Raw genomic sequence first — 27,477 nt, forward strand, 5'->3', positions numbered from 1 at the left:
AATTAATTTCCAAAATGAATCCATGTTTTGAACGACTCGGTCGAGATAATGATTTAGTGAGATTCGTTGCTTCGTTTTTGAACGAATAAGCTGTTTTGAACGAGTTGGTTGAATACACTGACACAAAAATGGCCGCCATTTACTGGCCGTTTTAGTCACATTTAAAGTAAGCATAACATTTCCTTTATAAGCATTGCTATAAATGCAATTTGTCACACATTGAATACATTAGTTCCATGTTAGAAAAAAATAGAAGTAACTACAGTAAATGTTTCTAAATTTACTAGACACTAGTGTTTTTAAATTTTACCACAGTAAAGTAGCCTATACAAAAAGTAGTAAGCCTATTGCTAAAAGGTATCCAATTACTACACTTAATACTACAAATATTCTAGTGTGCAGTAGGCTAAAATACAGTTCACTAAATACAACATGTTTAGATCTTTGTATGAAATAATTTTGGTCTATTTTGTAGATTTTAATGAACATGACACAGCATTTCAATAGGCTACTGCTTTTCTATCGCGATATTTCATAAGCCGTATTATCGTAGGATGGTACCGTGAAAACCCTAGATCAGTGTAATCTTGACCTCCAGGGGCCTCATTAATCAAATGTTGCCTAGAAATCATCCTAAATTTGATTTTACGAAGTGCGTATGTGTGATTCATAGACTGAACGTATATGCACAGAAAACGCGTGTACACCTCTCTGTTAGATGTAAAGTCTATAAATCGCAAAAATGATCATGTAATCGCGGGTAGCTGAACACTTTCCGATTTCCACCTTTTAATGATGTCTAAATAATGTAATTGATATATGGAAGAGCCCCTGTCAACGTCCAAATCCTATACAAGCGGCAAGAATGACTTATATTTCCAAAAACGGGTAGCACTTGGACAAACAAAAGTGCGTACGTCTGCTCAGACCCTGACGTGGCGCTAAGCACTTTCAATGTCAATGACCGTTTTTATAAATATTAAAGTTGTCGTGAATTTTTGCGTACGCATGGTTTACTGTCAAATGCGTGCGTACGCAAGTTTTATAAATGAGGCCCCAGATGTCTGAGGTGAACACTACCAGCTGGATGTAAAGTAAAGTAGGACAATGGGATTTGTGGAAGGAATCATACAGTATATGACCCAGTCTGTGAAAACCCAGCTAAGATAATTTTTCTACATAAATATTGACATAAACCTTGATATCTTTATTATTGATTAAGGACAGTCATGTTAAATTCATAGTGAAATTAACAGTGAAATTTCATAATCAGATTTTCATAGCATTCACAGATTTCACATGTCAATAAATAAATAAAAAACAATGAATTGCTAAAGTGCTGAAATCACATTATTTATACATTTGTAAAATATTGGACCTCAGCTTTTTACCATTAAAACCATTGCACAAAAATGTTATTCGTTATTGCAATGTGTTTGGACCAGTAAGATTTAAAGGTGCATTTTGTTAAATGTAGCGCCATCTAGCGATAAGGTTGCGAACTGCAACCGGCGGCTCACTCCACCGCTCCCCCTCCCTTTCAAAGCACCATGGTGGCTGACACAGAACTAAGATGTTGTCACGTTTTCACTTCTTTGCCGAATAAGATAACTTATTTACAAAACGTGCTCTGAAGAATGGTTCGTCCGTTTAGGGCTATAGTGTAGAAACAACATGGTGAATTCCATGCAAGGGGACACACGGTTTATGTAGATAGAAATAGCTCATTCTAAGGTAATAAAATCATAAGTTTTCCTTATATAAGGTCTTTATATAATTCTAATATATAAAGGACAGAGTTATGTATATAATACTGCATTTCTATCAATAGATCATCCTTAGTATCACACATTGCACCTTTAATGCGATAAATGATCTACATTTTACCAGAAACCAGCACATTAACATGCAGTAGACATCACCATTAGTGTTCAGTTGTCCCATTAGAACCATTAAATACATTAAATTATATTTAATGGGTTCTTTTGTATCCATCAGAGTAGGTTAGCATCTAGGGAACAAGGGAATATTTTTGTAATTTTATTATCAGGTTTTCATTAGGGACCGTGCTGAGCTCTATAAAAACAAAACAAAAGTGAACAAATAGTTGGGGAGAGACAAAGAGCTCATGTACTCTGAAAAATCAGCTCAATTTGGAAATGAATGTTCTCATATAAGATGGTCTATTCTACCTGAAGAAAGCTGTGTTTGATGTCCCTTTATATCAACGGCAGAAGCTCTGTGGTGAATGAAGCACTGAATGTACTGTATGCAACCTAAAGGCACCCATTTTTGCTTAATTTCTGGCAAGCTTCATTTCATAGCCTTCATTCACAGTAAACAAAGTCAGTGAACTTATTGTGATGAATACAGAATAATAGCTACCTCTGAGTAGGCATCATTAAAGAATAACTGAAAAATAATGTGGTGTTATTATTACAGCATCTCCCAGCACCGGCAAAATAAAGAGACATACATTAAGCATTGGTCATTATGAAAGGTTTAGTTTATACTATGACAGTATGAAGCTTTTTAACCCCAGTCTGTGAGTGAAGCTAGTGCAACAAATGCTGGAGAAGCTCAGTAAAGATCTGAATCTCTCAAGTCTGTGATCTTTATCCTAACAGACACAAAACCCTTTTTTGGTCTCGGAACATCCCAAAATTGCCAGTGATGACGCTAGGTGTCTATTTATAGATTTTAGTGCTTGAAGCTCTCACACAGAGTTGAATATAACTTTGATCAGATTCTCAATGATAGCTTCTATAGCAATAGCCCTTGGTCTCAATGGTATTAGATGGATATGGTGACTAAAATATGGACCAAATCTATTGGTAACAGACATGATCTCTGAATCAGGTGTGTTCCTTCAAAGACGAACTTCCATTAGGTTCAGCCTGTTTTTACTGGCTTTATTTATGTAGGCTATTCATCACAGAGATGTTGCTGGAATCACTTAAGATAAAGGGGAAGTAACACTGTAAAAAGAGACTAAAGGTCACCCAACTTAAAAAATGATGTTTAAGTCATTTGTAGTCACAGCAATGTCTAGTAAACACAAATTTACCTCAGAACAAAATATTGTTTGTTGGATGAACATAAATAGAGAATATAGATTGATTATTCAAAAATAGATCCCCCCATGGACTCCCATAGTAGGAAAAAATACTTTATCTTTTTTTTGTTCTGTTTAACACAAAAGGAGACATCTTGAAGAATGTAGGACAGTTCTGGGGCACTTCTGACTACCATTGTATTTTTGCCTACTATGGGAGTCAATGGGGGGCAAACTCTGTATGGTTATAAGCATTCTTCCAAATATCTTTCTCTGTGTTCATCAGATTTGGAACAACTCGAGGGGTGAGTAAATGACAGAATTTTGGGATGAAGTATCCCCTTAATAGATCCAAACCAGGAACTCAATTGCATTTCTTTCCAGAAAAAACTAAACCATTCGGTACTAATTGTACAGTCCTTTTTAAATTGGCACCAATGTTGGTGTAGTGAATGTGGACAGTGCACCCCCCTGTGTTGAAGTAATGTTACACGAATGGGAGAGCATTCGAGGACAATTTACCTCAAACGAAAATTAAAATTCTCAATTAAAACATGCATATGAATCATTGTTCTCAGGAACTCTGGAAAAATATTTTGAGAAATGTATTTGTGATTTTGTGTCCATACAATGGACTTCATTTTTGTGTGAACTTTCAGGGTAGGTAAAACACAAGACGCTGAGGCAAATAGACTCATAGAATATGTAAGCCTTTTAATTGCTTTTGTGGTTTCTTTTTTACAAATTAGAAACTAAAAAGGAAAATGAATAAAAAAGTACTAAAGCAGTATAAAAAATGAATGCAACAGTTTTTATAAATAATGCTCTGTATGCTGCCACCATGTGGTCACAAAACTTGCAGGTGTTTGAAATGGTAATGAAATCAGGTAATTTTTAGGAACAATAATTTTATTATTATGTAATATAAATTAAATTATGCAAGGAAAAAAATCAAGATAACAGTTATTATCTGTCAATGACAGATTATCAATCAGCATTAAGACACAGACATACTCCCTGCAGCACCCAGTGAGAAATATGTTTAGTGGTGTGGAGATCAGCCTCAAATACGAGTCCAACACCCATAGCGTTCCTCCTCATGGAGGTGGTGTAGACCGGAGTCCTCAGAGTATTCTAGATTCGAAATAATCCAGAAAAACACTTTCTAGATTACAGCTTTTAAATCAAACAATTTAAAGATAAAAAAAGAGTGTCTTGCCTGGAGTTTAAGGCGATGTGCTTCAATCGGTATGATCGTCAGAATGGGCAGCGGGGCCACTAGAACTCTGGGTTTGCTGCGGACCAGACAGCCGTTTTCAACGTCCCAGTCTGCACCCTCCAGACATAAACCTGAAACAAAACAACCTGATAGAAAAGACAACACAAATGAACTCAATGACAAATAATGTATTGTATATGCAGGGTATGCATGTCCCTGTGTGTTTGTGTTCTCACCCTGTCCCGGTTTTACGTTGATCTCTTCCTCACTCCTGTATTGTGTGACCTCAGTGTACAGGGTGGAGTGGTCCAGTGGCCAGCCGTTCTTCCTGCAGGTGGCCTGGACCAGTGCTGTCAGGTATGATTCTGGGATGTGTAACCCTGACAACCACATCACGTTGGGTTCTCCCTCCTCCACCTATAGTGAGAGACAATATGATCACTTTCATCCACTTGACAGAAATAAATGAATAAATGTAGTTTATCTTGTTATAATTGTGAAAAAATAACTGTCTGTCTGGGTTTATGAATGTAAATTCTCACCCATAAGCTGTACTGTTCATAGCGTCTCTTAAAGTGGATCATCCAGTTTCCAAGAGATTTGAGAGTGTCTGGAGCAAGTTTCCTCCAGATTACAGGAATCTGTCCGTTAAACAGAGCTCTCGCCACCTCATCCAATTCACTGCTCATTCCAACCTCTCCGGCCAGGGCCTGTAAACACACAAACACACACCTATAGTATATATATATACTTCATAAATGTATATATTATAAACAAAACAATGCATGCATGCATCTCAATACAACAAATATCACTCACCCGTTGTAGCTCAGCCAGTGACCGGCACATCCTGACGGTAAGTTTGTTGAAGCGCTTCAGCTCTTGTAGAAGCACTACAGATGTGGGGGAGATCTCAAGCCCAAACTTCTTGCGGATCACGTCCAGGTCAAACACTTCGGGCAGTTTACTTTGAATATCCCGCGCCACCTGGCTGATGTACTCGTCCCGACCGATGCCACCGCTGGAGTCACCTTTAGATTATATGTGACAGTATATGTAATTAAACACAGCAAGCACTTTGACGTAATATAGTTGATAATCACAGTATTTACTGAGGCCAGATCAGTATTTACTTATGACAGGTCGACTAATCACTTCTGACAAAGTCCTCTAATGTGTAGTGAAGCATCGATCCTGATCTATCAGGTCAAGTTATGTGTGAGTGTGTGTGTGTGAGTGTGTGTGTGTGTGTGTGTGTGTTAACGTATTAAACTCTGTATCATCTGGTCATCATGCACAGTATCATCTGGCTATTTATTTTCCATATACTATGGCAGTAAATGGGGGATGAGATCTGTTAGGTTACCGACATTCTTCCAAATATCTTCCTTTGTGTTCAGAATATTCATTTGTGGGTGAACTATCACTTTAAGTAACAGATCTGTACCTGTCTGTGGTTGGAGCTCTATTAGATGCGTCCACATGTCTCGGGCGGCCTGTGTGTAGTATCCAATCTCAGCATTAGGATGCAAACCAAACACTTCTGCTGTGTTAGCAAGGGGCAGGGACTCAATCTCATCTGTAAAACATGACATGACAGAGTTTGAGTGACACTCCAGTCATATTCTTTCTAATGCTAGACTATATCCAGTGACATACCGACATAAACCCGCTTGGGTCCATCTGGTGGGATCTTGTAGTCAAGATCTTTATTGTGAAAGAAGTGAAAGGGCTGAAATGTGTCAAAGATGAAGTCTCCCAGATACTCATCCATATAAACTGTGAGGATCCTACGATCAAAGCTGTCAATAGCCCTGCCGCCATACATCACCTGAGACAAATTCTAAATGTTTTACTAAACATGCAAGACACATTTAAATGGTGTGAAAGATAAATATACTGTATGGTCTCTACTCTACTAAATTAATTTGACCTCTCCAATTAGATATTTGAGACTTCCCCATGGTGTCATGGCATCTTCTTGGGTTTGGGCTTTGGTCAGGTAGGTGTCCAAGATTTCCATACACACCTGAGTGAGAATATAATAAATATTTCATGAAAATTGCATCAAAATCCATCAACAATCCATTTGAAAGCTAGAGTATGATCACTACATTTCAAACACATTTGGATTAGACCACCTACAAAAATGTTCAGAACTTACCAGGAAGTCCGACTCATTGAAGTCATAAGGCACATTCCAGCCAATCTTTCCGTACTTTCGTCTCTCTTGTACCACAGCATGGAAAAAGGCCAGCACATACACCAGACTACGGAAAGCTGGGTGAGCACAGCCCATCAGCTTGTCGTGAGGAATCTTGAAATACGTTGCCCTCATGTTCAGCTTCAACCCATTTGGAGGTTCTGTAACAACCTGAAGGCAAAAAATAGGCTTGATAAGAGCACTAGATAATATGGAAATTAAAAAAAAAATTACAGGAAACAACAGTTCATTTAGAATATACATTTTAACAATTAGTAAAAAATTACTGGAACCGGTGACTTTATTAGCATTGTAAGCAACATTTTCTACCAGTACTACAAGAACACATGACACAGCTATTGTTATCTTTGATTTCTCCCTTGATTCTAGTTAAACCCCACTCATTTCTTCTCAGGTGGTAAAATGCATGGTGACCTTGAGAGACTTCTGCAGGATGCCGATGGGGAAGTCTTTAATGGGCTCTGTCGTGAGCCACAGGCGGAAATCTGGGTGGGGTTTAGTAATTCTTTCCAGTGCTTTCTCCAGATCCTTTAGCCATTTCACCAACAGATGACAGTTCTGCAGCATCAGCCACTGGCCTCGGGCCACTGCCGTATCCAACAGCTGCAGTGCAACCTGAAATCCAAATCTCATATCTTAAAATTCAAATGTAAATATGTTATCTTAGTGACGGTCAACATTCAATGCTCCACTGAAGCGTATTGTACTCTTGTCAAGCATTGTTGGTTTGAAAGATATCTCTGTTTTCATTATTTAAAAAAAGATTACTACTATTGCTTACAATGTTCATGTTTGTATGTGTGTTTTGCAAATATTTAACTAATAAAACTTTCACAACATAATGTTTAATTAAATATTTTCTGTAAAGTGGCAGTTTTGGAGAACCAAAGTTTCTTCTCTTCTATACCTTCTCTTGTCCCTGGCCCATAGCAAGAAATTTGAGTCTATTGGTCCCAAAGTCTGTGCGTTTAGCCAGCTTCATCAGATCACTGGCCGGTTCTGAGCCTGGACTCAGAATAAACACAATGGGAGAGTTTGGGGAGCTCTGCTCAAAGATGGCTTCAAAACTGATCACTGGGGGCTGCACAAATCTGAGTGACAGAGCAAGTCAGAGTAAACATTTCTTCTTCCAAAGACATACTTTCGACACAAATTCAACACTGAATTTTGTCATTAACAAACGCGGATACTAAGCTACAGAATGCATCAATCTGATATTGAACATCTGAAATAGTAAAACCTAATTTAATAAGCTTCTAATGTAGCTAATATGCGAATATGCATGACTCTTACTTCTCTCCCATAGTTAGCGTGACATAATCGCTGACGGCTCGGTAGACTCGGTCCAGCCTGAAACAGCGGATCAGCAGAAGCTTCTGGAAGGGAGTGAGGTTGTCTTTGAACTTCATGGGAAAGGCAGCTTGCTCGGGACCATCCAAATCGTACCACTGGGACATAGACAGAAAGACAGTGTGTGTGGCACTGTGTTAGATATCTCACTGTGGGCATGAATTCTGAATGCTTTTCCACTCACTGTCTTCCATTCTTCAGGATTTTTCTCTATATCATCAGCCAAAGTCCCAAACTCATTAGGAAAGAGTTCCATAAGACGCACTATATCCTCCCAACCCTGATCAGGCAGCCAGGTACATGGCTTCTTACGCTGACTTTTCTCTAGGGACAGGTTACCTGTAGAGAGGAAGAAAATCAGTAGTTGTATTTCTAGAGGTAAAGAAAGAGAGGGAGGTGGAGATCGTACTATGTCTAGCAAGAAAGTCATAATGAAGTTTTACCTTTGAGGAAGAATTCTAGTTCATCCTGAGGAGCCCGACCCTCAGCCTGCTCGATCTTAATAGTCATGTTAAAGGAGAAGAGAAGTTTGTGCCTCTCAAACAAACCTGCAAAATGTGTAGTTTTAGTTTGCATCTCTTTGCAATTCCACAAGACGTTGACAACATGATGGACTAGAACATATTTTACAATAGGACATTTCAGACACTTTTATCCAAAGCAATATATAGTTCATATAAGCTATACATTTTATAGCTTATACATTTCCTTGGAAATTAAACCTGTGACCTTGCTGTTACCAGCGCCATGCACTATCAACTGAGCTACAGGAAAGCATAATGGTTTAGTATTTGTCCTCACCGGTACAGCCATAGTTATACACGTTCTGCATGAGTGTGTCCATGATGTTTTTCAGTCTGTTGGACAGGATGGCATGATGCCGAGACTTGGACAGCGAGAGGTCAAACACTTCCAGGAAGGACGCAAGCGAATATTGATACATGCTGTTGACCAGGGCCATCTCAGCCAGGACGAAGAACAGGACAGCCCCACGCTTGGCAGCCGGACGGTAGCCGTCTCTCAGCGTGTCAATATCAACGGCTGTTTTTTCTGCCAGCTTTAGTTTCTCAAAGACCTGTTAGAATAATAAATACTGTTTTCTTAATTTTCACTCATTGAAAAGGTCTTAACATTTAACTACAGTATCTGTGTATGTAATAATTAGAAGGTCCTAAGCATTATGCATGTGTGTGCAATGAACTGACCTCGCCAGCCTTGGATTTGGTTTCCTCCAGGGTGAGGATCAGCTCTACATTATCCAGCATGTTTCCAGTAGATGTGGCCAGTTCTCTCAGCAGTGAGTCTTCCAGGTCTTTCAGCAAACGCTTGTTCTCACTGGTCTCCTGAATGAGACGCTCTCGCTGCTCCTCAAGCTCCTTTCGCTCGAATCCCACAATGACACTCAGCAACTGGTCTTCCAGTCCCTTCAGTGTCACTTATGGACATTTTTCAGAAAAGCGTTTAACAATTCTTCATATTATTATGCAAGATCAGATTTCAGACCGATTCACATCAAAATACATCTCAATTTCAGCTCACATTCAGAGCAAAAAAGCACCAAACATTAAATGAACAAATCTTTTTAAATTAGATACTGGAAATGAGATTAGATTCTGAATTAAGGTTTCTTGTGCAAAAGAGGTAATTATCGCATAAAGTTTGCTCTCACCGGTGTAATTGATAACCATGGCCTTCCCAAACACTGCTGGAGAGAACTTAGGGTTTGACAGTTTGGTATTGAGGTAGAGTTTGAAGTTGGGATCATAGTCAACTTCTTTATCACCCAAAACCACAACCTGACGCCCCTCTGCTCCCTTAACATTCTTCTCCAGGACATTGTCAATAACTGGGTCAATGTATTCATCCACATCTTGGAATAGGAATGGGAAGCCATATTTGATGGCCAACTCAAGCCCCTTCAAGAAGTCTGGGTCATTGAATGAGGAGATCTAAAATGAGTGAGAAAAGAAGGAAAACAGTTCTACATCTTTTAAGATTTATTACAGATAAACATCAGACAAGGGTGCATAAAACCTTCAAATTGTTTTTCTCCTCTTTCTTTTTGATCCAGTTGAGAGCTTGCTGCTGTGGATCGATGCACAAAGGGAAGCGACTGGCTCTGGTGGTCAGGATGCCATTCTGTACCGAAAGTTCATCTGGAGGAAGACCTTCAGAGCCCCACCTAAGAAAATGCACAGATTATGTTACCCCCACACACAATATTCATTCTTCACCCATGCAGAAATATGTTATAAGCCAGTATCTCACCTGCTGATCTCCACCTCATCTGTAAGCAGGTTTTCTATTCGGAAGGGTTGGCTCAGAGGAATGCCACTCTCCAGCACATCCTTCTGCCAAACCTCATACACCATCTCATTGCGGAAGTCCCAGCTGAATGCTCCCTCATAACTGAGGAAGGCAGAGCAGATGAGACAATCTCCCAGAAGACGCACTCGCCTCTGCTTCAGCTCGTCCAGATCCTTTGTCCAACTACAAACAATACAGAAATACGAAGCCACACAGGGAGGTTTCTCATAGATGTAAGATATGTTCTGTAAAGTAAAGTGTGAATTTATGTAGCACTATGGCAAGTAAACTGACCGATCATTTTCTGATCCCAGGCCAGTGATGAGTTTGTCTGCAGCAATGAGTCTTCTCTCCATAACCTCGGCCTCCTCCTGCAAAAGCTGCTTTTCTGTCATAGCAGCTTCATATTTGTCTCCAAGAGCTCCAAGTTCCTTCTGGATGGCACCGAGCTCACTTTGGATTCGCTCTAGCTCGCGCTTACTCTGAAAGAAATTCCTCTCCAAGCGGGCCACCTTTAAATGTGACAGTAATGTATAATATTCCTTGTTTCAGAAATAAAATCTAAACACAGTTGGTATGAATCACACATAGATAGTATCAGAAAATTAAAAAAGGTATATCAGACCTTCTCCCTCTTAGGTTTGATATCTCTGGCCACGTCGCAGTAGCCCATAACCGCCACCACGAACTTTAGCATGCCAGAACCAGCTTTACTGATGGCCTGCATCTCCTCAAAGCTGGTGTTTAGGTTCCTTAGGTAAGCTAAGAATATGATAGGAGGTAATAAAACAGTCTGTTGGACAGGATGGCATGATGCCGAGACTTGGACAGTGAGAGGTCAAACACTTCCAGGAAGGACGCAAAAGGTTTATAAACCAAATATTTGAGATCAAGATTTGAAATCATCCTGTTTTTTGTTGTTAATGCTGATTTACCTTTGACTGTTTTGATTTGACCTAAATTGATCAAGTCACAGTCCATCTCCATAAGCGAACGCAGGAAGATGGCCTCTGTCATCATGCCCTTGGCCGTCTTCCAGTTGATCTCTTTATAGCCACGTATTACAAGGATACACTCACACACAACCTGCACTTGTTTGGGTGGCTTTGCAAAGGATCTGTAACACCATGAAGAATGAGACAAAGGTGAGACAAAGCATAACAGCATGACAGATGACAACCATATATCAGATGTGCCAAAGTCTCACAATAGCCTGTAATGACGCAGGAACACACATGAAAGGATCTTCAGTGTTCATTTTCTTCAGAAAAATAACCAAAAAAGAACAAAGAGTAACTGAAAGAAGCACAGAGAGAACTGGAACATCATGGTTGTAATACTACTTTTTTATACTTTGTGTAACATTAAAGAAACGACCTTGTTAGATTTATACCCTCTGCCTTAAACCCATTTTCAACAGATAAAAACATAAAACATATTGCACACAAATCTGTCCAAAGCTGTGCTGTGCATTGCAATGAAACCAGTAGGTTTACTGTATATTATCTTCATTGGTTTGGTCTTACCTGAGTGGGGATGATTATTGCCATGTATTAACATTTGCATTATAAAAATGTTTATAAAAACATTTGATTAATAATTCCTTTCATTTAATTATATTATTATTTAGCAATGGATGATCTGTTTCAGAGCACATCAGTAAATGATTTGATACTACATCTGTGGCATACAGAAAAAAGAACAGTTTGTACCTGATCTCTGTGACATCAGATTTGTCCAAGTTTTGCAGGGCGATGCGTGCTGCCTCCAAAGCAGGAAGAGCTTCAGCCAGAGAGCTCTCAGCATCTTTTTTTTCCACCACTATCACCTTATTTTGTTCCTCTATCTCTTTAGCTTTGTCCTCTGCCAGGGCTTTCTTCTCCTCCGCTGACAGAGAAAGACTAAATTTACTAGATAATACTGCGGAAAAGCTTTATGCACATCAGTTCACACAAAAATTGTAATTCTGTCATCATTTATTCACCCTTCGAGTTGTTCCAAATTTGTTCCGATGAACACAGATAAATATATTTGGAAGAATGCTTGTAACCAAACAGTTCTTGGCCACCATTGACTACCATAGTAGGAAAAATTATGTCATATATATTTTTCATCCGTTGAAAACAAAAGAAGATATTTTGAAGAATGTAGGCAAACAGTTCTTGGGCCCTTTTGACTACCATTGTAATTTTCCTACTATGGTAGTCAATGGTGGCCAAGAACTGTTTGGTTATAAGCATTCTTCCAAAAATCTCTCTGTGTTCATCAGAACAAAGAAATGTATACAGATTTGGAACAACTCAAGGGTAAGTAATTAAAGACAGAAATTTTTGTTTTGGGGTGAACTGTTCCTCTAATGAAAGTCTTCACCACAATACTGTACATTTTCAGCTACTTTACAACAAATAAAATGCTCAATAAATATGAAACCTGTGTTGATTTCAGGGTTCTATTAGAAACATTTGTATAAGATGTGATTTTGTCCTCACCGACAGCAGTATTCGAGCAGATCTCCTGTAGAAGGATCTCGCAGGCTGAAGTCTTTTCTGCCAGAACTACTTTCTGATCAGCCAGTTTAATGTTGAGCTCCGCTAACTGTTCACTCGCCTCCTTTAACTTATCCAAACCACCCTCCAGACGTTTGCATTGTGCTGAAGTGTGTGCACACATGTACATATATTCATTCAAGAGCACAGACACAAACATCTCTAAACAGCAAAAGAGATGCACTCTTACCCAGGATGTATTTATCTTTATCCTCCAGTAGGCTGGAGTAGGTGCTAATGAAGTCCAAGAAGTTTTTAGGGGTCACGTAATTGCTGCGGCGAAGTGTTTGCTGGAACAGCTTACTGTACTCGCCAACAGAGCTGTGCACCATGCAGACGTGATCGATCACCGCTTCTGCATTGCATTCTGGGATCATGGGACTCTCACCTATTATAGGCCAGGATAATAAAAAATGAATCATACTGTTAATCATGACTATCCTGCATTATAAAATTTATTTACACAGACTTATATAGACTTGCTGATTATATAGAGATTATATGAAGAAATACCTAGGAAGGACTTGGCAACTGCATGTAAAGCCTGAAGCGGCCATGGTGAGAACCAGTCGATGCCAGTATTATTAACCAACCCTGAAAACCAAGAACATTTAAAACTTTGCAAGTCAATGCGAACAAATGCATTTTTATGTATAGCACCAGCACCTGGGAAATTCCTGCAGCGTGTTCTTAGAGTGTCTCCTACAGGAGACATGGCCAGTACTATGTGCAAGTTGTTAGCGCTCTTGTTTACAAAGTATTGCCACACGCTCTCTTTAGATGGCCCAGAACCCGTCTTCATGGCCTCATCGCGCAGCTGATTCAGGACCGATTCCTTCTCATCATCTGGGAACAGTGCTGGAACCATCCCTAAACATAAATGAGTAAAAAGTTACAGATCAGTTTCATAGATTAATTTACAATGTGTTATATAAAATTTACATAAAACAATTTCTGAGAGTAAGCTTCACCTGAGGTAAGCATATTGTTGATAAGCTCTAGAAATCCTTCCTCAGCCACATGGGCATCAGTGAACAGAAAGACCATTTTCTTATTCTCTATACCCAATTTAAGGTAAAGAGTTTTCAGATCTTCACGGAAGTTAGCCTCCGCGTATCCTCTACTAAGCACAATTTCAAAAACCTGCAACAGTATTACACAAAAAAGCATTACCATGTAATTACCAAAATAATAAAAGTAAGACATTTGCACTGATCTGCTGATGATGTACCTCATAACCTGCTGTAAAAGCAGCCAGCTTTGTAAGAGACTGTTTCCCTGATCCGCCCACACCGACCAGCAGCGCATGACCTCGGTCCATTCTGATGATCCGATGAATGACAGTCAAGTGCTCGAGAGCGTCATCAAACAGAACCAAGTTCATTCTGGTCTTGCTTTCATTGTATTCCTCCAGGATCTCCTACAGGAGTCAGTAGAGAGATTTAAAACCAAAGTGTGATGACCAATAATAAAATCCTCAAACTACCTGAGCCTGCTCATTTTTTAAATAAGTTTGTCTTCATCACCGCACCTGAAACAGAGCTTTGGATGCATCATAGTCTAATACGTCCTCGTAGACTCTTGGCTCAGACTTCAGAGCTGTTCTGTAATCTCCAAACAGAATTGGGTCTCTCATGGCTGAATCGAGGTCTGATGTGAAGTGCTCTTCAATCAGTTTCTTTATGTGTCCCTGAACCTGTAAAGAGTAAAGATGGAGCATAAGTGTATCGTTTCACTGGCTTTTGTGTCATGACATTCATAGACAAATCATGACAAAAATATGTTACTATAGACTACAGGAGGTCAAACAGCATACCAGGACTTTATCAGATTCATTGATAAGTCTGTCGTGGAAGACTCGTAAGCATTCATTTCTCCACACACGGACAAACTGGGTGACCGTGAAAAACCTGGTACATAAAGTGAAAACAGAGGTAACATAAAAGAGGAGTTATTTTAGGTTTTTAGTTTTATTAGTATTTAGAAATATATTTTTTTTATTTTGATGCTAATTTTAAATTTAATTATTTAATATATTAATTAATCATATATTTAATTATTAAACTTATAATACTCATTTTAGCACATTTCTATGTGATTTGCCATTTTATAATATATATTTATATTTCTACATAGTTTGTTAAGATTTTATTTATATGTAGTCAATACTTTTAGTGCCTCAAACTAAAAGATTAGAAATGTTGTCTTACTAATAAATTGAAGTATGTTTTTCAAATAATATATATTTATGCAATGACAATCGGTCTATATTTTATTTGACTTAATGTGACATAAATGTTTTCTTAGTTTTAGTTTTATGTACTGCATGAAAGCAAAGAAATTATCACTAACCCCATCTAATTTTGTAATCAAAGTTTTCTTATAAAAATTCTTCACCTTTCAGGACTGGTCAGTGTCAAGCCATGGTAAACTCTGGAGAGGTCTCTCAGGTTAAAGATGTAGTGAAACTTTGAGGGTGTCGGTGGTAGATCTTTAATGATGGTTTTGTACAACTCAAGCGTACAGAAGGTCAACTTGTCGCAGATGTTTTGGATGCACTCCTCAAAGGGCTATATGAAACAAAAACAACAATGCAGATGAAAATCCTTCATACTATACACAGATTTTTTGCATTACTCTACTACAGCAAATTTCCAAGATGGTGATCTGAATTACTTTTGTGTGTCCTTTCAGAATAGAAGAGTAGATGAGATGGAGAGACTCCTCTTTGGGGAAGGGGATGTTGAAGACACTGAAGAGAGAGATGAATCGAGGGTCCACCTCATTCCTACCGCCCCCTGCTTTCCCCATGGCCGCAATAAAGCCCAAGTCCTTTATGATCTTATAGTTAAGTTCCTTGCCTCTGTCATACATCCCACCCCTGTCCAACAACAGCTTTAAGAGAGCTATAGGCTGCTGGGTGCCATATTCATCCACCTGAAATCAAACAAATACGTGGAACTTTTCCAAGCAGAAATACACACAAAAATGTTATGAAGGTATGTATGAGAACAGTGTAAATTCAGTCCTACCCTTGGCATGTTGAGGTCATCCATAAAAACAAGGAGCCGTTTTCCCATTGGCGGTCCATATGTGTCCTTGGTTCTTTTCTCAACACTTGATTCCAGAGTCCTCTGCAGGTCTATGGATGTTGTTCTCGAGGAGAAATTGATAGTCATCATTATCTGAAAAAAGAGGAATATACTGTATTATAGTTGCTACATAACACAGTTTATAAAGTGCATATGTAATATTCATAGCAAGAAACGTACTGTTGTGTCTGTGTTGAGATTGCTGAGGAAATTCTGTATGGTGGCTGTTTTAGAGGAACCAGACTCTCCAACCAGCACCACGGGTCTTTTCACCTTCACCATCTGTTCTAACAACCAGTTAGCACGAGTGGTGTCCACTGTTGGAACTGCCAGAAAGTAAAAGGTACAGTACATGTAAACAGTGTGAAGCACACTTAAAAAAAAATATTGTGGAAAAAATTGGACAGGACAAAAAAAGAAAGATGTTCTACCAAGGACATCGATGAATTTCATGTCAGGGTTGTGAACATATCTTGACACCATGGAGCTCCAGGGAACCCATTTCTTCTTGCTCCCATCAAAATGGAAATCATAGAGAGTTGGCAAGTAAACTGCAAAAGGTAAACGAAACAGATTTCAAATATTTAGACACATACATGATATGATTTCAATCATTCTTTAAGCAAAATCTCACCTGGAATCTCTCCAGGGCCAGCAAGCACCTTCTCATCATGAACACTGTTCAGCGAAGACAACTTTTTAATAAAATCATCAAACTTCTGTCTGCCTTTGTCCAGCAGAGTTGCCCCGAGTGAACAGTACAGCGCCTCCAGAAAATAACACTCCAGCTCTTCAGAACTCAAGTCTGCGTTCTCTAGCAGAGAATCCAGCATCACAGTCAACTGCATTACCTACAGAAAGCCCAAGATTTGAACTCCAGAAACTGCCCATGCTGGAATGTTCTCCAAGTATCTATCAAATTACTTACCATGTTTAAATCGGTTTGAGGGATTACTGTCTTCAGTTTCTCTGTCTGTTTACCATCAGCTATACCTTCCACTATCATATCAATGGCACTTGGTACATACTTTTCAAAAAGTTTGCTGAGACCGGACTGCTCCTGTTGAAAGAGCAAAAGCATGTAAAAATATCAAATAGCATTTAATGAATTAAATGTTATTTTTAATGGTTGCTCATTCTGAACGGTCAATTTATGCACCAAGTTTTAAGTTTATTTGTCATATGTACAGATGTCAGTGACAGTATACATTGAAATGCTTTTGTGAGGGGACAGGCAATCTACAGCAATACAGTAGTCAAAAAATAAGAAATATATAAAGAGAGAGAGGGGGAAAAAGTGAACACAGTTAAGGATAATAGACAAGGGAAGATAAATAATAATAATATATATACAGTATATGTATACTGTATATATTTACAGCATAACAAATACTGCAAACGTGGCAAAAAATCTAGTATTTACAAAGAAACATACAATACATTAGTTGAAGGTGTATACTGTATATGAGTAATCTGTGTGAGGTTTTAACATAAAGAGTAAAGAATTGAAAGTGCCTGTGCAGGACAAGAAGATGTACAACATTTTATTCAAGAGGTTACTGCATATGTATTGAATTACAATGTCCAGCAGAGTTAAGCATATAAAATGTCTTCATTGTGCATCTTTTATCCATTTATTTGAGCATTTTTTTGTTGTTGGTTTAATTTAAGAACTATTTGAGTAGCCAACTGATTGTTTATGAAGTAAGATACAAATAATTTCTTACTTTAGAGTGTCTGCTGTTGACCCACTTTCCCCACAAGGGAGCATAGCGAAGATTCTTGGGGTCCACAAACACCATTCCACACCGAGAAACCGTAGCTGGGGATGCATACTGCAGATCTCCAACCTAAAACATGTAATTCCTTATAAATTATAAAATTTTTGCAAAAACGTATTATTCCTAATCAATTTACAACAGTAATTTTTTTGTTTTTTGTTACAATACTGTGAGTTTACACCATGGACTGTATAAAACATGGACACTGTGTCCGTGATGTCACCCCAGGTTTCTGAGGAGCTTTTTTGAAGCCTAAAGTGGGCGAATCCAGCCTTCGCCATCTTATCAGCGCGCGTCAGTCCTGGATAATCGAAAATGGGCAGAAGCAGGACGTGGTTGGCTCAAGTGGCCACGCCCTCAATTATGCATAATTTGAAGGCTTAATATAATTTAAACAGATTTTTTAATTTCACCCCCTCAAAGTTGTTTTTTTGAGCCTGTCTCTACCACTCAGTCGATGCATTGCAGTTTAAGTTACTTTCGTGTTGGTTTCATGAGAGAAATCGGAAGGTTGCCGCTTGGTTTACACTCTACCTCAAAAAGGAGTGCACAGTGGCTCTGTAGACGGATTCTCTCTCCATTAGCCAATGTCAGAAGCTTATTATCATCCATAACTGAATTCATATTCTCCACCCAAAGAGCATCAACATCTCCATCAAACAGAATGTACCTGTGAAGTCAGAAGTTTCTTAGAATCAGATTTAATATCATATTATTCAATGCATTGTCTCTGTAAACAGTAGTTTGATCTCCTGTCTGATAGTCGATGGCATGGTTTCCAAAGCCTTGATCTTCACCTCCTTTCTTTTTTGTCTGTGGGTTTGTTGATGTCTCGAAATATGTTAGACAATATCCCATCAGTCCAATCTCGTGTGACCGTATCCAGGATCCCATACATCTCAATCACACTCATCGCTTTAGGGTTCAGGGTGTACAGTTTGGTCAGCAGGCCCAACCTACAGATACAATTTAAAGGGACAGTTCACCAAAAAGGAAACTTACGTCATCGTGTACTAACCCTTGAGTTGTTCCAAACCTGTATTAATGTCTTTGTTCTGATCAACACAGACTAAGATATTTAGAAGAATGCTTGAAAAAAACAGACCTTGGCCACCATTGACTAACATAGTAGGAAATATTACAAAGGTAGTCCCAGAACTGTTTGCTGTTCTACATTCCTTATTTTGCTCTATGAAGCATTTTTTTCTACTATGGTTGTCAATGGTGGCCAAGAACTATTTGGCTTCAAGCATTCTTTCAAATATCTTTCTCTGTGTTAATAAGAACAAAGCAATTTATTCAGATTTAGAACAACTTCAGTATGACATAGTAAACTATGAGAGAATTTTCAGTTATGCTTCATTGCATGGGAGAACATTTGTTGTGAGAAGAGAGCATGCAGAAGGACGTTTTGACTGAAAATACATTGTTGGATATAGGTAGAGACCTGGTCTGGGATTGGCAGAGCGTGTTGATCACCACAGATTTCCCTCCCCCTGTTGGCCCAACCACCATTGTGGTGTGTCTGGTCATCATGGTCTCATACATTTGCACCACTTTGTCCACCTACATTCACAAATACAAAAATAACTGAGTCTGCTAAATCTTCGATAAACCTTTTGAAAATTAGAATCTTAAGTAAGAATCACCTGGTCGGGCAGCATTATATATTTGTTCTCCTGCAGGGTGGTCTCCACAGCATCATTTAAGCTGGGGTAACGGACACGTGGGCAATCGAGCCCAGGAAACAGATCTGATATAAGCCCCAAGAACAGAGGAACGTCCTCAAATACAAACTTGGGCAGATTCATATCTCTAAGAGCCCTCATCAAAACAACATCCTAACAGAGAGGGGGAAAGAAATGACAAAAACATTAAAAGAAAACCATAGCATTTAATTGGTTTAAAGGCTGGAAAGGATGCAAAGAGACCAGTACCTCACTGAGCTCAGGTGAACCTCTCTTCAGCTCTCCGGCCATGACCAACACTGACTTCAGTGCTCTGAGACCAAAGTCATAGTGGGACTGTTTGGACAGCTGTTCGCGCGCCAGTTTGTACAACACTGTCATCTTCTTTGCCAAAACCTGCAAATCATTTATGCAATTTGTCTTTTGTTCGCCTATTCAAAAAAGTAGCTCTTTGATTTGCTGGGCATCTCTACAGACCGGTGGCACAAGATTGTTAAAGTATGGCATCTACATCTGACAAATGCATAAACGTAAGTGTTGAAGTGTATACTTAAAGTGAACACTGTGTAAATGTTTAAGGAGATAATGTATTTACGAAACACGCTCTGTGCAGTTTGTCCATTTAGGGCTACTGTAGAAACAACATGGCAAATTATATGTAAGGGGACCTGCACTGTATGTAGATAGAAATAAAAATAAAAACATAACACTTCATTATGTAAGGTCTTTATACACCTCTGAAGACAGTTGTGTATATAATATTGCATATATATATATATATATATATAAATAATAGATCCTCCAAAAAAATACACATTGGGATTTTAATGGCACAAGGGTCTTCTAAACAAATTGTTGACCCCAACACTAAAATAGCCAATGACATCTAATGACGTTCCAAATTTTCAATTGCATGCAAAAAGTCCTTACCTTAGCCAAAAGGAAGCCCTCAGAAAAGAGCATGATCTCACAAATCTGCTGCAGGTCAGGAACAATGACCACCACCGGTCTGAACAGAGCTTTCACTGACTCGGGCAACTCTGTGCGGCCAGCATAACCGGGGTTCATTGTGATGAAAATGCCAATGCGGTTGTCCAGACTGATCTCCTGGCCTTCAAACTAACCAACACAAAAACAGAAGAAAGTCAGAGCCTGACATGAATTTAATTTCACATTTTATTATTCATTTCACATTTCAGGTATGACAGGAACAGGGTGTAATAAACTCACATGAAACCTCTTGAGGTGCAGCATGAGAGCGTTTCGGATGGTTTGGATCTGGGAGGAGATGACTGACAGCACGGAGGCATCAATGCGGTTAAACTCATCAAAACAGCCCCAGGCTCCACACTGAGCTAAACCAGACAGGATCTTTCCCACAGCCTGAAGAACAGTAACAATGATCAATATATAATCTGGCCAAAAAAAAAAGCTTTTTTTCAGTACTTCTTACCATGTAATCCATCCCCTCTCCACAGTTGGTGACCACACACAAAAGCCCCAAAGCCTTGGCCAGATCTTTAGTGGTTTCTGTTTTCCCTGTGCCTGCAGGCCCAGCCGGTGCTCCACCCAAGAACATAGACAATGCCTGAGAGCATCAAACCTCATATTAATAAAACATACACAACTCAGACCAATAAGGGCTGTAAGACTATGTAGACTTAGTACCTGAGTAAGTGTGAGATAGATACGGTCGGTCAGTGGAGTAATGACCAACCGTCCATTCAGTCCCATATACTCGTAGCCGTAAGAGAACTGAGCACTGCATTGTCGCACAAACAGCTCATCTGGCTCCTTAACCCAGTAGAATCTCAATTGACTCTCCCATTCAAACTCACGGGCGTCTGTGATGCTGTTCACATCAAAAAGCATGTTAGGGAGGACAGTTACCTTTTGCGGTCAGTAATTGACAGTAATGCACAGAAATCTTACCTGTCTCTGACAAAAGTGTCCACAATGTCCCTAGCATGGACATCTATGATGAGGACGGTGTTGAGTTTGCGTCTGTCATTCTTCTTCAATGGTTGTGTGATGCGTCTTACCAGATCATTGATCTGCTGGTGCATTTTCTTTGCATACAGTTTCAACGCCTGTTTTTCTCCATGATTTATCCTTTTGAAGACATCTTCTACCTCCCACGTCCACCACACCTGATTGGCTGCCAGCACCACCATGCCCTGGTAGTCCAGCATCCAATCCACCCTGACAGACAAGACAGGAAGACAACGGACAACTATTAATAAATAAACTAACATCAAAAAATCTCACAAGCAATCAAATATGTTAATTCAGATCAAATTCTGACAAATACTACTTTGATGACCCAAGCAATTTTGAGGATCAGTAAATGGCTTTACCTTGTCTTCTGATGATTGTAGAAGTAAATAGCCTCTTTGGTGATGAGTCTGTTAGTTCTTCTCATCTCTAGCAGGACTCCGGTCATCCAGTCTTCCACGCGCCCCTCGGCAGGTACAGGCTGCTTGAGCTCCATCACCTCACCCTCCGCAGACACCAGCGCGTTTGCCACCATTTCTCCATTCATCCCCGTATCAAAGCGCAGAGCTGCTATATTATCATACATCTGCAGATGACAGCAGCAGCACATGTGAGACAATGCAGAAGGACAGTGATGATTTGAGAGATTTTATGCAGAGACAGTGTATAATAATATATGATGTATACATGGTAAATGTACCTTGATCATGTGCTCCTGCACACAAGTAGCCTCACTGCTGCCAAGAATACTGAGCAGCTCATCATCGGAGATGAAGAAGAAGCGTGGAAAAGCGTTTCGTTTGGAATCAAGGTAATCATTCAGGCTCTTCTGGCAACGCTCTAATCCATCGCTCAGGTTCTGGAGGTCAGTATGGCGATTTGGAACTAGACAACACCTCTTAATGCTAGGGTCCTTCACTGTGTCCGTCATTATCTGGAGGTATCCAAAAGTAAACATAAACACTGCAATACCTTTCAATGTTTCCACAAAACGTGTAATGGTTGTGCAAGGCCTTACCTTTTTGAACATTTTGTCAATATTGTCAAATTTTTTGGCTTCTTCGGGGAGTTGAGAGCGAATGTCACCTCCAATAAAGATGCTCTCCAAGTACATCCATTTTTGTTGGACTAACATCCAAACCTACAAAATACAGACACAGTAAAAACTAGTATGTGGACCTAAGCCAAGTGTCCATTATAACATAAAATGGTTTAGTAACATATAATATATATATAAGCTATATGCATCAGTAGCTATAAGTTTAGCACAACCAAAGAAAACAACATGCTATTGTTGTTGCAGTATAATTACGAAGGATAGATTATGAATAACATTATTTTCTCAGGGTGCCAGATGAGTCTTGAATATTTTGGTAATTTTTCCAAAGGACGATGATTTAAATGCATCAAAATACATGTTATGTTAAAAGTTTATTTGGTTGATGTTTAGTAGTAAACTGGAATATGTTGCATGAAATCTTTTAGTTTGGCTAACACTAAAAGCCAATGTTATGTATTTGTAATGTAGTGTAATTTATTTTATAGGTCTAACTAAAGCCACTAGATGGAAAGCCTATAACCATTAGCCAAAAAAGTGTAACGGGTAATGCTAACGCCCTGGCTTCAGCAGAACACAGGACAAGAGTCCAGATGCTAGTTTTTTTAATGGATGTCCATGGGTTTTGTTAGCTGTTACGGTTTCTCCAATTAAAAGTATTACAGCCGTTCCAACTCTATAATAAGAGAATCTCTGGTCTAACTGATTTTTCCCACTGACCTCAATAATTTCACTGATGAGCGACAGATTCTTCTCCCACTGCTGCACAGTGGCCAGGAATGGTCCAACAAAGTGGCTGCCTGCCATACTCTGCAGGTTCATGGCATCTTCATCCAGATGCTGGAGGATGTCATCCACGGCTCCAAGGATGAACCCATGCTCTTGTGTGCCTTTTATATACCTCATCACATTGAACTTCATATTCTCCCATGTTTCCTCCACTTCTTTCACTCCCTGTAAAGTACACAAACATACTCTTTGTAACCTCATGTCGTAGCTTGCGGCATTATTCATCTTATTTAAAACACAATGTGTCATCATTCTTAAAACCTTGCATTGCATTCAACCTTTTGCTTATACAATATGAATAAGAAAGATTTCTAACCTTCTCAATGCCAAGCTCCTTCACAGCTGAGTTGACAATGTCACTGATGACGTTGCCATACTTGTGCAGTTCCATGGAGAACATGTTCTCCAGAGTGAAGGTGCCTGGATTCATTTCAAAGCTGGTGCCTGTCCTGTCCATGAGGTTCTTCCAGTGCCTGCACAAATCAAGTGAACGTGTGTGAGTCTCACTCAGGTAAACTAACACAGGAAACTTACATCTACCTACCTCACTTTACCATCTGTGTTTAGATATAAACTAATGCTTGATATTGAAATATTATAAAAATAAAACACCTGCAACTAATCACCTGTTTCTAAGAGCTTTATTCTTTAGATCCAACAGAAGGGGGAGCGACTCTTTGAATTCCTTCAAGCGTCCCTCCAGGAAGAAAGACACAGGAAGAGCCCTCACATCCTTCGGCAACTTCCGTAAGCTCTTGATAAAACCCTCTATACCCTCTTGGAGGACTTCGATGTTAAGATTTACCCATAGGGTCTGTGACCACTCTTTTTTTGCGGTCTAAGAAACACAGACACCGTCACACCAATACATTCAATTATGCACGCAATAACCAAAAATCTATTATTCATTGCGATACTAACCTTCTGGGCCTTATAAATCTCATAGATTTGTCTCAGGCCTTTCATCTCTCTCTGCACATTGAGGAGTTCTGGGTACATAGTGATGGACAGGTCAAACAGCTTCTCAGCTTTAGCTAGTTCCTGACGGCTTGCTTCTACCTTAGCCAGCTCTGTCTCGTAGGTGTCCATGATCATCAATCCTTTAAGAGCAAAAATCCTAATTTTAATAACCGGTGGATAAGATACATTATGGAGAACTAAAGAGGTACACTGGAGTTCTTGCCTTTCTCTAGATCATCTCCTACAGCTCCGGGCCCATGCATGTTGAAGCTCTCTGCAAATATCGAGAGCTCCTGTTTATACTCCTCGGTCTGCTTAAGAGTAATCTAAGAGAGAAAGAATATTGGGAAAATCAAAAACCAGGTATGTTGCATTTCTCTAAGGATTAAGCTTTGAATTTGAGAATTGATTGAGTAATTAAAAATTAATCGATCAGTGCAGATATAGGTCCACAGTGCATAATGTAAATGACTGGTACTTTGGAAAAGCCTACCTCAGAAAAAGTCCTCTTTACTTTTCCCAGACTGCGGTCAACCTGTCTGGACTCTATAAACAGTCCGCTCCATATATTGCCGATGTTTGCAGACAGTTGGAACTCTTCCTCTGTTACCTATAGATAAAAAGGGAAACAATTAACAATTCAACAATTAACAATTAAAATACATTGTACAGTATGTGTTTATTATTTATGTTTATTATTTCAGTGACTTGATTGTCATGTATTGGCTAGGACAAGCGTAAACAATTTGACAGAATATTGATTTGACATTGATTTAATTTTATTAGCTTGTTTGTAACAAATTCATGTTGGCATAAGAAGAGAAATTATACATTAAACATTAACGCAGTACTAGTCAACTAGTCAATTAATTATGATAGTTTGCCAATGTCAGGACAACTCACCTCCACATTGTACATGCTGAGTGTTCTGTATCTCTCTTGAATGTCACTGACTCTCAGTTCTACTGACAGGGACATATCTCTGATATCCGTGATGGTCCCCAGAACAAATTTCAGGTCTTCCAAGGTATTCGGGCTCCTCTTCAAATTTTCGGACAATTTCTGTCCACAGTAAAAGTATTATAAGAAAACATAAGAAAACAATGCACATGTTTGGTTTAAGGACAACATTGAAAAAACTTTGCAGATAACTCACCACCAGCTCGTTTCGGAGGTTAAAAAGTTCTTCTCGTGCCGAGTCATTGAGCAGCCTGCCCAGAGAACTGACCCATGCCTGGGCGTTCTCCTGCACGGCACGGGCCAGGGGCTCCAGGTTCAGCCTGATGATGTGTTCATCCTTCACCGAGGCCTGCCTCGCCACCTCTTGGCTGACCTTGATGTAGAACTGAAACTTCTCGTCGTACATCACGCACGATGGGTTCTTGGCTGCAAACTTTTCCAGGATGATAGCCTTATCAGGATTCCAGAGTGAGCGGTAGCTCATCCAGTGTTTGAGGTTGACGCTTACTCCGTTAAGGAGACGTTGCATACTCTGGGTGACAGCCGTGGCTTGCTCATTTATCTGTGGAACCTGAAACACTTCACTGTAATAAGTGTAGATAAATGGCTTATCTTCACCATCCACGTGCTGTGGAGGACACTGGATGCAACTGCCATGCATCCAGCGAACAAATCGCTAGAAAAGACATAAACAGAGGTAAAGGTGAGCAGAATGACCCAATATCAAGTAAATGGTTGTTTAATTGTTTTATTTTCTCCTGTAAACAGAGGTAAATTCTGATTTTTATTTTATTACAGTTCTAACCATATAGAGATGTGGGTTGGATCTGGTTTATCAAACCTTGTGTCTCTTTGCTGTTTATTCTACAAACAACTACACTGTTTTAAAGGAGTAGTTCACTTCAAAATGAGCCCCCACTGTGGAAAAACTACTATGGACAATAGTAAATGGGAGCTTATTTTAAACTGAAGTACTCCTTTAAAAGTGATATGCCAAGACATCAGATTTGTGCTACTTTACTAAGCAAAGCCTTTTTGTTTTCTGATTAAACATAGATCACTGGTTATACAAATATAGTCCTCGAGTGTACCTTGGTGCTCTCCACACAGTCACTGACACACTGTTTAATAAGCTTGTACACCTCACTGCTCTTGGGATGCAATGCAATATGAGGAGCTGCAAGGATGGTGTCAATTTGGAAGAGTGGTGTTGTGCCCATCAGTGCGGTGTTAAAAGCTTGAATATTCCTGAAAAACATAATTATAAAAAATACAACATCAAATTACATTATTCACAATATATAGATCTTTATAAATAAGTACTGTGAGTGTAAGAGAACATCAAATAAATCTTACTTGAGCACCATCTTGGTGAGCGAGTCGAAGATCTTGTGCTCCCAGTAGGTGTAAAACAGAACCATGTGCTTAGCTTTGCCAGTGTTAGTCCCCATGATCAAACTCTCCATCTTGGTGAGAAGAGGACTTATTGCTGCATACTTATTCGCCAGCAGATTCACAACCTTTGTCCGTTCAAGCTCGATGAAGTCAAAGAACTCCTTTATGCCTAAAACAACACCCAAATAACACTGTAACCCATTTCGGGAGCGCAAAAGAATTACATATTAAAGCCAATAGAAATGCACATAGCATTCTTAACCTGGAAGGTGTCCTGTGTGGTTTGGTGCTGGGAACTTGAAAAGGTTTGCTGATTCAATAGATTTAAGTTTGTCTTCAATGTCTTTTTCATTCTTCTGAATTTGGTTCACAAGGGACTCAAACTTGGAAATGGCCTGGTTTCCACGTTGAATGAATTCTGGTATACCTTTAGAACAGTTGAATTTAAGAAACTATATTAAAACTTACGTATTGCAAATAATGTGGTACTGTACTTACTCAGGAAATTCCAGTTGAGTCTTTTGCACCCATAGTGCAGCACTTTTCTCAGTTCTTGAACCTGTTCAGCCATCAGTGAGAACTCTGCATCATTTAGACTGTCCATCAGAGAATGGTAATGGTTTACTAATGTCCTCAGTCCATTTATGTGCCTGCATGTGAAAACATTGTCAATTTGTGGAAAGATCTGAACGCTGCTACAAGATCAGCAGATTCTGTGGCCATCTTTTATAATCGGCTGAAAACACACCTTTTCCGTCAACACCTGACCGATAATAGTACTGACTTCTATTTCTTTTCTACTCTTTCTATGCTTAGCTTTGTATACTGTGGTAGGCTATATGAGTCCAGTTTTACTGCACTTATGCTTGTTGTTGTCTTTATGTTGTTCCAATGGCTTCTGTTGTTTACTTCATTTTTAAGTCGCTTTGTATAAAAGCGTCTGCTAAATACTAAATGTAAATATACATGAAAGAGGGTCAAAATGTCAACACACACTTGACATAAAGTCAGTTAATCTATATAGAGATCCATTTTCCAGTGAAGCCACATAATGTTTTG

The 27,477-nt window shown here is 39.2% G+C and overlaps 1 protein-coding gene across 1 annotated transcript in view; it reads right to left on the reverse strand.

Annotated features, from left to right (window-relative positions):
- Window positions 1-4,042: 4,042 nt before the first annotated feature.
- The window catches only part of dnah10 (dynein axonemal heavy chain 10), a gene marked incomplete at both ends in the record, with an annotated part of 28,592 nt that continues 5,157 nt past the window's right edge, over window positions 4,043-27,477 (reverse strand). Inside the window, 64 exons of the mRNA XM_079471435.1 lie at window positions 4,043-4,189; window positions 4,275-4,420; window positions 4,511-4,691; window positions 4,817-4,984; window positions 5,094-5,305; window positions 5,722-5,853; window positions 5,934-6,105; window positions 6,208-6,303; window positions 6,439-6,648; window positions 6,913-7,113; window positions 7,406-7,589; window positions 7,792-7,946; window positions 8,033-8,187; window positions 8,292-8,396; window positions 8,650-8,923; window positions 9,054-9,283; window positions 9,518-9,797; window positions 9,883-10,030; window positions 10,117-10,338; window positions 10,450-10,667; window positions 10,781-10,917; window positions 11,091-11,272; window positions 11,868-12,042; window positions 12,645-12,806; window positions 12,892-13,089; window positions 13,215-13,295; window positions 13,368-13,571; window positions 13,673-13,844; window positions 13,933-14,121; window positions 14,233-14,397; window positions 14,518-14,611; window positions 15,099-15,271; window positions 15,378-15,638; window positions 15,734-15,886; window positions 15,974-16,119; window positions 16,225-16,344; window positions 16,428-16,644; window positions 16,722-16,853; window positions 17,521-17,643; window positions 18,109-18,244; window positions 18,372-18,530; window positions 19,022-19,140; window positions 19,224-19,415; window positions 19,512-19,658; window positions 20,193-20,381; window positions 20,493-20,645; window positions 20,716-20,850; window positions 20,931-21,114; window positions 21,195-21,464; window positions 21,620-21,843; window positions 21,958-22,191; window positions 22,276-22,398; window positions 23,035-23,268; window positions 23,420-23,576; window positions 23,730-23,941; window positions 24,025-24,203; window positions 24,275-24,389; window positions 24,557-24,673; window positions 24,967-25,125; window positions 25,220-25,699; window positions 26,115-26,271; window positions 26,380-26,587; window positions 26,681-26,845; window positions 26,917-27,068. Of these exons, the coding sequence (XP_079327561.1) occupies window positions 4,043-4,189; window positions 4,275-4,420; window positions 4,511-4,691; window positions 4,817-4,984; window positions 5,094-5,305; window positions 5,722-5,853; window positions 5,934-6,105; window positions 6,208-6,303; window positions 6,439-6,648; window positions 6,913-7,113; window positions 7,406-7,589; window positions 7,792-7,946; window positions 8,033-8,187; window positions 8,292-8,396; window positions 8,650-8,923; window positions 9,054-9,283; window positions 9,518-9,797; window positions 9,883-10,030; window positions 10,117-10,338; window positions 10,450-10,667; window positions 10,781-10,917; window positions 11,091-11,272; window positions 11,868-12,042; window positions 12,645-12,806; window positions 12,892-13,089; window positions 13,215-13,295; window positions 13,368-13,571; window positions 13,673-13,844; window positions 13,933-14,121; window positions 14,233-14,397; window positions 14,518-14,611; window positions 15,099-15,271; window positions 15,378-15,638; window positions 15,734-15,886; window positions 15,974-16,119; window positions 16,225-16,344; window positions 16,428-16,644; window positions 16,722-16,853; window positions 17,521-17,643; window positions 18,109-18,244; window positions 18,372-18,530; window positions 19,022-19,140; window positions 19,224-19,415; window positions 19,512-19,658; window positions 20,193-20,381; window positions 20,493-20,645; window positions 20,716-20,850; window positions 20,931-21,114; window positions 21,195-21,464; window positions 21,620-21,843; window positions 21,958-22,191; window positions 22,276-22,398; window positions 23,035-23,268; window positions 23,420-23,576; window positions 23,730-23,941; window positions 24,025-24,203; window positions 24,275-24,389; window positions 24,557-24,673; window positions 24,967-25,125; window positions 25,220-25,699; window positions 26,115-26,271; window positions 26,380-26,587; window positions 26,681-26,845; window positions 26,917-27,068 (11,320 nt within the window). The remainder of the gene's footprint in view (window positions 4,190-4,274; window positions 4,421-4,510; window positions 4,692-4,816; window positions 4,985-5,093; window positions 5,306-5,721; window positions 5,854-5,933; window positions 6,106-6,207; window positions 6,304-6,438; window positions 6,649-6,912; window positions 7,114-7,405; window positions 7,590-7,791; window positions 7,947-8,032; window positions 8,188-8,291; window positions 8,397-8,649; window positions 8,924-9,053; window positions 9,284-9,517; window positions 9,798-9,882; window positions 10,031-10,116; window positions 10,339-10,449; window positions 10,668-10,780; window positions 10,918-11,090; window positions 11,273-11,867; window positions 12,043-12,644; window positions 12,807-12,891; window positions 13,090-13,214; window positions 13,296-13,367; window positions 13,572-13,672; window positions 13,845-13,932; window positions 14,122-14,232; window positions 14,398-14,517; window positions 14,612-15,098; window positions 15,272-15,377; window positions 15,639-15,733; window positions 15,887-15,973; window positions 16,120-16,224; window positions 16,345-16,427; window positions 16,645-16,721; window positions 16,854-17,520; window positions 17,644-18,108; window positions 18,245-18,371; window positions 18,531-19,021; window positions 19,141-19,223; window positions 19,416-19,511; window positions 19,659-20,192; window positions 20,382-20,492; window positions 20,646-20,715; window positions 20,851-20,930; window positions 21,115-21,194; window positions 21,465-21,619; window positions 21,844-21,957; window positions 22,192-22,275; window positions 22,399-23,034; window positions 23,269-23,419; window positions 23,577-23,729; window positions 23,942-24,024; window positions 24,204-24,274; window positions 24,390-24,556; window positions 24,674-24,966; window positions 25,126-25,219; window positions 25,700-26,114; window positions 26,272-26,379; window positions 26,588-26,680; window positions 26,846-26,916; window positions 27,069-27,477) is intronic.

The sequence above is a fragment of the Barbatula barbatula genome (assembly GCF_947034865.1).
Source record: "Barbatula barbatula genome assembly, chromosome: 2".
In the NCBI taxonomy this organism is placed as follows: Eukaryota; Metazoa; Chordata; class Actinopteri; order Cypriniformes; family Nemacheilidae; genus Barbatula; species Barbatula barbatula.